The following is an 11,385-nucleotide window of genomic DNA, read 5'->3' on the forward strand; positions in this document are numbered from 1 at the left end:
CATGTTTTCCATCACCAGTTCCATTAATTTATTTCCCCATAATTCCTCATTGTTCCCAGCATCCATACTTTCCCAGTCAACTTCTGTACAGTTAAAATCTCCCATTATTAATATTCTATTTCTTCGTTCAATTAACATCTTTAGTTTAATAATGGATTCTCTTATTAACTGTTTGTAATCTTCTTTTGTCCATGCCCTAGTTTTAGGGGCATATAAAATACTATTACATCTATTTCTTCTCCATAAATGTCCTCTATTTCAATTCCCCAAAGTTCATCCATGGTATTTTCAGTTTCTGCATTTTTTGCTCTTAAGTCATTACGGGTTAAAATCATCATTTATTATTATTATTTTTTTTATGTGCTCGACTCTGGGCATAGGCTTCACAGCCTGCTCCCAAGGCCTAGTAGTCCTCCTACATACCATACACCTCTACATATCACCACTTCAGTGCTAACACCCACCGTCCATATTGAATACATGCTAGGGCTGTCTCATACAGGACTGGTGTATTGGTATTAGCGGGGGTATTTTTTACCTCCCCCCAAACTTGCTTTCTCTATCCTTCCTCCAAATATTATAATTGTTCCATCCAAATAATTTTTTATCAACATCTCGGGGCAATTTAGTCTCCACCAAGCAAACAATTTCAGGTTTATTTTCATTTTTATAGTCTCCAATTTCCCTTTTCTTAGATATTAAGCCATCTACATTACTATATATGATGCTTAGATTTACTGCACTGGTTTTATCTTTACTCATTCTTCTCTTTTTCATATCCATATCCATCCCCCTTGTTTCCTTTACGTCTAGTTCCTCACATACCACTTCCTTACTTTCATATCCATCACTCTCCAAAAAAATATTTTACATTCTTCCTCTGTCCCTTGTCATTTTTTTCCTTGTTCCATCAGAGATTTTAATGTTTCTCTTTTTTTTCTTCATTCAAAGCTTTTCTTACTATAATATTTTCCATCCCTGCCTCTTTACCTGGTTTCTAGGTCACTTTAACCTGCCACTTGCCAGTGCCGTTTTAAAATGGTCTGACATAATTCAGTGGCCAGTGCCAGTGCCGGTTTAAAATAAGAAACTTCACTGTGACCACATTTATCAAGATTCGCGGGTAAAAATTGGCAGGCATGTAAGGTAACTGTTCCTCTACCATCCCCCAGGCTGTCAAGGCCATACACTCACTCGCTTCCCCCCTCACGCTCGCTTTGTCTCACTCTGCCTGTGTGTCTCACCTAGTGCTGTACATAGTGAAGGTATTTTGTAAATATTTTCATGTAAGTGTAAGATGTAAATATTTTCTTGTAAGTGTAAGGACTATCTAATGAAGTCAAGTTGTAAATACCTTCTTGTAAGTGCCGGGACTGTACGTAATGAAGTCAGGTTGTACCTATCTTCAAGTAAGATAATGCATTCAACAGTGAGAAAGGCATGCAAACTGTCATAGATGCTGAAGTAATAAGTAATCAGAAAAGTGTACTGAACATTGCTATACCTTCCCAGCATAAATACCTGAGTATACCTTACATAGAAAACGGCTTTCTCTCATGTACGTGGTGAGCGTGAGAGAGCAGCTATACCTGTACACCAGCATGCAGGACTCAATAAAACTAATTTCTGAGCCTCGGTGAGCATTTTAATGGCGAAATTCGTTGTTTCCACATCAAAATCTTTCGTTCTTGCAAAAAAAAAAAAAAAAAAAAAGGGCTGGTACTAGAGTGACCCATACGGCTAATAATAGCCAGCACACGGCGGGCTAATTATATCGTTTACTACACTTTCTGATGACAACTTAACTCTCACTGGTCTTGCTTCCCCTTTCTTATATGGCCCTATCCTCCTTACTTCCTCAGTTTCGTTTTCCCACTTGTTTCCTTTGGGATCGATCTTGCCCAATATTTTTCTCACCTTATTCGTGTCTCTCTCAAGTCTCACAGATCTAACCTTTTCCTCCTCCTCCCTGTTTCCAGATATTACCACACATCTGTTCCTTTGTGCAGTTTCTCTCACTATTTTCTCTTTTTTCTTCAGTATTTGCACTGCATTTTCTTCCATTTTTTTTCTTGTTCATTTCCCTTTCTTCCTGAATAATTTCCCTTAAGCTAACCACTTCATCCTGTTCTTCTTCCATATGTGCCCACTTTGTCTTTTGTTCTTCTAACACACTACTCACCTTCTCCGTTTTGTTACTGCTGTCATCTAGTTTTCTCCTCAATTTGATATTTTCGTTTCAAATTCTCGATCTCCTGGTTTACTGTCTCATTTGCCTGGATCAGATCCTATATACTCGGTATTTTCAGGCATGTTTCTTGATAATAGATCCTTCTTTTTCTTTTCTAGTTCACTAATTCTCATAATCAGTGTTTTAACCAAATCCAACACATTTGTTTCACTGTCAGTTCCTGGAAATTCAGGTCCCTTGATGTTTACATTGTCAGCCATGTTTGTATATACTGTACTGTATATGTGTGTATATGTGTATGTTTGTGTATGTTTACATATATTCATGGGCATTTGCCATCCACTCCTCTTGATCCCAAACATTCCTCCATGGGACCTTACAGCTTATTCTAACAATCCTTCATAGTTCCTGATTTGTCCAGGTAATCCTTTAATGTCAGGAAATGCCGCCCACATCTTAAGCTACCTCCACCACCAAAAGGAGGATATATAAGGTCTCCACTTTAAATATTGTTCACTGACTTGAAGAAGCTTGTATAAAGCTAAATGCCGTCACCTTAATAAAGGCTTGTCTTCAATACGGTGCTCCTTCACTTCGTCATTTGTCAGTCTGTCTCTCCATGCAACTCGACATGCTCCTCTCAACTAATTCCTCATTTGTCAGTCTGTCTCTACATGTAACTCCGCATGCTTCTCCCAAATAACACATTTCCATTGCTCTCATTCTTGACTTGTCCTTCCAACAAGGTCCAAGCTTCACTTCCATACGTTAGAGTTGGTATCACAGTACTGTCATGTAGCGACTTTTTTTTTTACTTCCATGCATCCATACCACTGCTTTCAGAGAACCAGCAACCTTTCTTCCTTGTTGTACCCTTTCAAGCACATCACCCTCTAAACTTCCATTCTTACTCATCACACTACCCACGTACAGTACTTAAATCCACTCACATTTTCCATTTCCTCCTCATCCAGCCTCACTGTACATCCAGTGACTTCATTTCTCTCAAAGACCATAACTTTGCTCTCCCCTACATTCACCTTTAGATTGTTTCTTAACTCCCAAACTCATTCACCAAGCCTTGAAGTTCCCCTTTGTCTTCACCAAACAATACAGTGTCATCAGTAAACAACAGTACAGGGAGTTTCCAAATGCTGCCCTCTCTCATTAGGGCCTTCCCAACATCCACTGATCTGCCCTGTATCTCTTTTATAACCCCATCCATATACAGAGTGAACAGCCATGGGGACATAACATCCCTGTTTCAATCCAACCTTCAAATAGAAAAATTCACTCAGTTCACCATCCACATGCACTGCAGCCTCAGTACCCTCATACATACTCTTCAGAGCATTCAACATTCATTCATTCATTCATTGCCAGACGCCATGTATCCCAAACGGGGTGGCCAAGGACTCAGAGTTAATTGTTTTACAGGGAAGGGCACTAATCCTCCACCAACCCCACTTGACAGCATTCAACATCTTCCCATTTATTCCATGTGTTCTTAATATTTTCCATATTCCTTGTCTATCCACCCTGTCATAAGCTTTCCCCAAATCCATGAAGGCTACATACAATGTCTTTCCCTTCTCTAGAAACTTTTCCACTAAATACCTGTGAATGAGTATCTGATCTACATCACCTCTTCCCTTCCTAACACCTCCCTGTTCTCCAACTAATTCCTTGGTTATTTCCCTGACTTGGTCAATAAGTATTTTATCATATATTTTTCCTACTACACTAAGAAGACAGATACCCCTATGATTACCACACACTTCTTTTTTCCCTCCTCCTTTGTACAAGAATTATACCTCACTTCCAATTCTCTGGAACTCTGCCTTCCTCCCAGGCCAATGTGGACATTTTCCATACCCATTCTTTTACAATCTCTCCCCTATGCTTCAGCATTTCACCATACTTTCCATCATTTCCTTGGGCTTTCCACATTTTGACTTTCTTCAGTGCTTCCACTACTTCCATCCTACTGATTTCTTCAACTCTTCTCTCCTCCCTCCTTCTCCCACTTATACTCACATTACTTTCATTCTCTGTGTTTAATAGATCCATAAAGTGTTCTCTCCATCTGCTCACTTTTCTCCCTTCTGCACGAGCAGTCTACCGTTTTTGTTTTTATCTTTCTCTCCCCAACTACATTATCACCCTGTCTAACTCTCCTTACCTCTCTCCCGAACATTTTCTTACATTTCCTCCACTTTACACTCATATTCCTTCCAAATTCATCATCTTCTATCTTCTTACTCTCTCCTACTAATCTTTTCACTTCTCCCTTCCTCCCTACATATAATTCTCTCTTCCGTCTCTCAGATTCCTTCATGCCGCTACTTTCCATCCACTCACTATATGCTTTCTTCTTTTGCTAGGCAAAACGTAATAAGCCATATTCCTGAGTGGTGTTAAGTGAAGAGTGAAGTCCAGCCACCTCTCGTGGACTAATTCTAATTAGTATAATAGTAGTTTTTATTCAACAGTTATATGTTGGTGAATGAAGAGAGACTTGAATTACTGAATACAGTATAGTACTCCAGTTAAAATTTACAAAGGAAGTTAACAGTAGAATAACTTAATGAAAAGTGGCCGGTGCTTCGAAAACCTGATACAATATTGAGATCTGATTATGCAGTGCGCTGTAGGATTGCGCGGTATATCAGCGCTCACATTAACATGAGGATGTGAGAATTCGGTATGTTACGAGTGTGAAAGTTAGGGTAAGAGCAGTGGATATTGGACTGCTGAGGAATGTGTGTACATTGACTACAGTCATTCTATTTTATGAAGGCAGTTTAGGTGGGGCGATCTGGGACCTCACACTGTTAGCTCTGTTGCCACATTGCTCCCGACACACGTGTAATTATTTGTGCTCACCTCTCTCTCTGTCTCACTCTCCTATTTTAAGCTAGTAACTATTTATAAATGAATTTTAAACACTGTATAGATGTAATTCAATAAAAAGCTATAGTATAGTATAAATCTCATTAGACTTGTCAGCGTTGCTTTTGCGACTTTGTCAGGTGGTGACACAAGGGATAGCCCTGCGTGAGCGGGTCATACTCAGTCAGTCTCCCACCATGGAAGCTACAAAAAAAAAAAACACACCAATAGACTTTTACCTCAGGAGTGGTGTGGAAAAAAGTCGAAAACAAGAGAGAAAATACAGAAAATAAAATTAGTATTAGTTAATATAAATATGAGAGAGAGAGAGCACATGTGTGGTGACGATGTGGCAACAGAGCTAACAGAGTGAGGTCCCAGAGTGCCCCACCCAAACTGCCATCATAAAATAGAACAACTATAGCATGTGAAATCATGTGAATCATGTTTTATTTGGAGCAAGGAAGTCTGTTGATAATAGGTAGAACATTGTTTGTAGGTGGTACAGTATGATCATGTGGAGAATGATGATAGGGTGGTGAAAAGGACGGATGTGAGTTTGCTGGGTGGTGAGAAGGACATATGCGAGTTTGCTGGAGAGAGAGAAGGCAATGAAAAGATGTTGATGGACAGGATAAATCAGTGTGAGAAAGTGAGGTATACAGCTTGAATAAGCTGAGGAATTAACAAAGGATCAAAATTAATAGATGAGATATGTACAAAAAGTACATAGCAAGGTTTAGCACCCCTTTTATGACATTAGTATTCCACAGAATGACTCCCCCCACTGATGTTTATGAAGGTTATCTGTTAAAAGAATAATATATACCAGTATCAGTATACGAGCTGCGGGTTATGCATGCATAGTGGAGTCAAGATTTCAAATGTTTGGAAGCTGATGTACATGATTGTGTGGCCTATTTCATTGGGCACACTGTTTGATGATTCTGCCTTTGTGCTCTTTCTTTTTGTTTCTGGATCCAACACACCAAGTCTTGGTGCTGGAGAGTGATGCCTTCATGTGACGGCACCAATGTGACCGGTTGACTCCACTGCCTTTTCATACAAATATCCCTCAACTCCGCCCTTATCCCCCTGAAAAGAGGATGGTGGACTGTAGGAGGAGGACAGCTTCAATCTGCAGTCCACTGGGTTCACATTCAAATGAACCTACTCCCACTACCACTGGCACCACACCATCTTATAGGTTGGAATTAAGTTGGAATGATGATGGGGATGATAAATAGTTGAGTAACATTTATCAAAGCATTTGTTCATTGTTAAATTGATTAATTAAAGAAAACTGTATTCATGGACCTCTCTTAATATATATCATCATATACACAGGTCTGGACCTGCATAGTAGAAGACTGCTGCGGCTGTGTCGTCCATCCACAGTCAAACTCAAGAGGCTGCAAAAGCGGTTGGTGAACCGCCTGCTTCGTCTGGGTGGTCCATCAGCTCCATGCATTGACCTAACTGAAGAACCACACTTGCAACCAAGTCTTGCCCAGTCTCCTCAGAATTTAGTGGCCTCCCGGCTGGCTGCCTGGAATGAACCTGGTGTAATGCAGTGGGTAACAGGCCTACCTCAGTCATCCAGTGACCTGTACCTGCCGGGGGCTAGTGGCATAATAACTCCTGCTGCCCTAAACAGCAGTCTAACTGTTGCACAACTGGCCCTTCCCAGTTCAGCCTCAGTGCCAGCACCACAGCATCCAGCACCCCTTAATATAATCTCAGTGGCACCAGCGGACTCTTGTCTTCTCCCTCAGCAACATGTCATCCACCCTGCAGTGTCCCAGAAAATTCCATTGGCACACGTTTCTAATAAACATCAGCATAATCGGTCATTAGGTATGAGTGTGGATGATAATAACTTGTCAGCTAAACCTGGTACATCATTGTCTGCTGATATATCCTTAATTCCCTTAAATTCTATAAACAAGTCATTGAGCTACCAAGTAAGCAGTGATGTGATGAAACCATTGTCAAGGAAGAAATTTGCTATGAGTGATCCTCAGCTACACATATATCAGAAATCAGGTGTCAGTAATCAAAGGAAAGGTGAAGTACAGGCTAGTCTGAGTGGCTGTGGTATGCCTATCCTTGAGCCTACTGGTCCAAACTCTGCCAAGAGTGGGCAAAGCATGTACCACCTTTTGCCTCAGCGAGACGCTAACACCCTACCCCTGGGAAACTCTGTCACTCTATCCAATCTCACACAGACTAGAATGAATTCATCCATTGAGATCATTGACTTGTCTAGTGATGAGGATGACCTTGGGCGTGGGCGCGGACGAAATGAGGCAGATAATGCACCTCAACAGCTAGATGGCCTTTCATGTTATCCACATACCGGTGCCAAGGTCCCTGACTCTACACAGTTTTCTTCGTCAAAAAATGGGAATAGCCATTGGTCGTCTAAACATAAGTCTCGCTGTGGAACTGGACGCGGAGGAGACTTGGCGACCAATGGCCGATCTCCGAATGTCCCGCCCAGTTTAGAAAATTCTCCCGTCCCTAATTCACTGTTCCTACCTATCACAGCTAACCCTCCTCCCCCAACGCAAGGTCCTGAGATCAAGGGCAACAGTCGGAAACGGAAAATGGAGACCACAGGCATGTCTTCCCGTGGTGGAAAGACCATTATTTTAGACATCTCAAGACAGGGAGTGCAGGTTTCACAGGGACAGCTGGCTGTAGTGTCCAAGCAGCTGGCTCAAGACACCCAAACCTCTCTTTACAAGGATTGTCAGCAAAACCATCTAACTGATGAAGTCTTGCCCATTACCCCAGAGGACATAAATAATGTACATTCTACTGTAGATATGGACACTTCCCACCTCAGGGCATCGGAACAAAATGGTGCCTTTGAAAACCCCCAAATTGCCTATGAGAGTTCAAATATGTTCATAGTCGATGAAGACATTAGTTTTAAGTCGCCAATTCACAGAGATGCGGACATAATTCATAATGGTCAGCCAGTCAATAGTGCATCAGAAAGAGTTAATAAGCGTAAGGAAAATGGAACTCAGACAGACCCAAGTAACCAAGATAGTGTGCCAAGTTATAGTAACAATGGCAATGGCTTCATCACAAATATTGTCAATACTGTCAGTAGAGGTGTGAAATTCTTCAGGTCTCTAGTTGGTGGGAGTAATGACACTCAATACACCTCAGTTGATGCCTTGACCCTGAAGGAGTACAATGTTTCTGATCAGAAAACACAAGATGAAAATACTTCTTATTCTTATGGAACAAGAGAGATATCAGGCTCATCAGTGGTCTTAAAAAAGAAAAAGTGTTCTGAAGTCAATCAACTTTTACAAGATGAGTGCCGAGAACTCCGCCTCAATGGCCTTATGGACTTGCATCATCCTGACCTTGAAAACATAAAGGTCACCAGGAGGTCAGTGGAGAGATTAATGCCAACCAAGGTACCTAAAGGTCATAGACCAAGACACAGCAAAGATGAAATTCCCAGCAATAAACATACAGTTAAGAGTTCAAATGTATCAAGTATATGCATGGATAGGACTGATATTTTAAGAGATGCAGAGTTAGCAGTTTTACACAAAGATAGTTATTCAAGTTGTATGGATGAAAATGGGAACTCTGCATCTTATCCAACTCTGTCACCTGATAGGCAGAGTGTTGAGAAGTGCCAGAAAAATGCAGCTGCCCGAAAATTAAGTACAGATGTGCTCTCGGAATGTAACTGGGCACCAAGTGATAGTGGAGTGTGTGGAAAGGGACAAGCAAGCTTGAGTTTTGAAAAATGTAGTGGAAGGGAGCTTACGGTATTCAGTAAGATACCAGTGAAAAGTACGGTTCTTAGTGATATTAGTAGAGGTAATGACGAAGTTGATATTAGAAATACTAGTAACTGTGAAAGTAATAAAGAGTCAGCAGATGTTACAAATAAAAATTATATTGTAGGTACAGAAAAACTTTGTAGTGTTCCTAAGGATAAGTGGGAGAAATCCTTACTGAAAGATTTTCATCCTGCTGACAGACTTGAAAAAGTAGGGCAACTGCATGGTCAGCCAGATACAAACTTTCTATATTATGATATAACTTCTCAACTCTGTGATGTTTCCAAGGAAGAGGGAAGTAGAAGAGAATACACAAGCTCACAGTTATTCTTGTGTCCTGTGGTAAACACACTAGGAAAGCCTGAACTGACAGGGGAGACAGCAGAAGAATGTGGGGCATGGCAGGCCCAGTTCCCACAATCTCAGCCCTCTCCCAACCCTGCTAATGTACTCAGCTCTGCTAATACACCCAGCACTCCTCCCAAGAACAAAAGACCCTTGCTTCTTCACACTTTGAGGAGGCCCACCCCATCTTTCTCCCTGAACTGTATTAATGCACAGTCTCCATCACCACACCCCTCCAGGAAATCAAGGAAGCCCAGACATAAATCAGTCTTAAGAGAACTGAGAGATTTAGTTACTGATGAATGGAAGGAAATCAGAGGCTCAGGCTTTCATCCCTCTGATTTACTGGGGTCGGAGGAGGTGAAGTTCCTCAGTGCCAGCTCAGATGAAGAAGATTCTGACTTTCACTTGGTCAGTTCCAAATCCCCTCTTTCCAGTATGCCAGTGTGCAAAAACAGAAGTAGTGTAGTTGCTCATTCCAAGAAAAAAAGGCCTCTGCTTTTGCATTCCATGAAGAGGCCTTCACAACTCCTCACCTTCACCACCCTCAAGGGCGCATCAACTTTACATCAACCACCACGGCACTTAAAGAAAGTGAAGCCAAAAAATAAACGATTACTGAGAGAACTAAGTAATTTAGCCACAGATGAGTGGAAGGAAATACGGGGCTCAGGATTCCATCCTTCTGATTTGGTTGGAACAGAAGAGGTGAATTTCCTCAATTCCAGCTCGGATGAGGATGATGGACGCATGGCTTCTGATTCTGGGTCCACTCCACCAGAATCTCCTTTAGAGAAGGTTAGTAGCTTAGAAATTGGTGAAACAGAAAGAAAGTTGCCTGCAAAGTTACACCGTGAGGTTGCTATGCTCTTACTAGATGAATGCAAAGAGCTGAGAGGGCGTAAAGGCAAGTTAGTTAGGCCCAGGTCAGAATTGTCAAGGAAAGCAAGGAAGCACAATCCTTGTCAACTAAAAAGCACAAGACAAGCACCAATAATCCTGAGAAATCTCAGAACCTATCACAGTGCAGTGGGATGTGGTAATTTAGGTTATCTGAGCAGTGCTTTGAGGGCTGAGGATGGCAGCTTGAGCAAGATGTGGCCTTTAATGAGAAATACTAGGTCACAAGCCAGTGCTACCATTAACTGTGACACACCTACACCCAGGAGCTCACATCGTCAGATACTGCAGGCAGAAACTGCCATGTGCGTGTTGAATTACAAGTTACCAAATATTAATTAAGTATTTAAACACTGGACTGTTTATGTGAATAAGATGTATGCTGTTTCAGGATTTAAATGGGCTTTTGTCATGCACATCTTTGTAAGATTTTGAAAGCCACAGAGGATTTTATTATTATTATTACTTGATGATGATGATTTATTATTATTATTACCGGTATTATTATTATTATTATTATGATTATTATTATTACAGTACAGTATTACCATTAAACCCCTTTCATGCACACACAGATGTTTTGACCCAGAACCTGTTTTCTACACTATTTTGACTACTGAATACCATATTATTAATACAGTACAGAGAGAGATAGTAAGGTCCCGGGTTTAGACAGTTCCATTCCTGAGACGTGATGTAAGTTGATTTTGTATGTAATTTAGGTTTTATATATATATATATATATATATATATATATATATATATATATATATATATATATATATATATATATATATATATATATATATATATATATATATATATATATATATATATATATATATATATGTTTAATTATACATACATATATATATATATATATATATATATATATATAATTATACATATATATATATATATATATAATTATATATATATATATATATATATATATATATATATATATATATATATATAATTATACATATATATATATATATATTATATATATATATATATATATATATATATATATATATATATATATATATATATATATATATATATATATATATATATATATATATATATATATATATATATATATTATATATATATATATATATATATATATATATATATATATAATTATATATATATAATTATATATATATATATATATATATATATATATATATATATAATTATCTGGACCTCCCATCCCACTGTAGGGCAGGG

At 39.4% G+C, this 11,385-nt stretch overlaps 1 protein-coding gene across 1 annotated transcript in view; it reads left to right on the plus strand.

Annotated features, from left to right (window-relative positions):
- Positions 1–10,555, plus strand: part of ova (ovaries absent) — a 425,539-nt gene extending 414,984 nt beyond the window's left edge. Inside the window, exon 10 of the mRNA XM_080276474.1 lies at positions 6,431–10,555. Within this exon, the coding sequence (XP_080132600.1) occupies positions 6,431–10,488 (4,058 nt within the window). The 3' untranslated portion in view covers positions 10,489–10,555. The remainder of the gene's footprint in view (positions 1–6,430) is intronic.
- Positions 10,556–11,385: the final 830 nt, after the last annotated feature.

This window comes from Coenobita brevimanus, chromosome 65, assembly GCF_032717465.1.
Source record: "Coenobita brevimanus isolate Jiangsu-jjx chromosome 65, ASM3271746v2, whole genome shotgun sequence".
NCBI classification, from domain to species: Eukaryota; Metazoa; Arthropoda; class Malacostraca; order Decapoda; family Coenobitidae; genus Coenobita; species Coenobita brevimanus.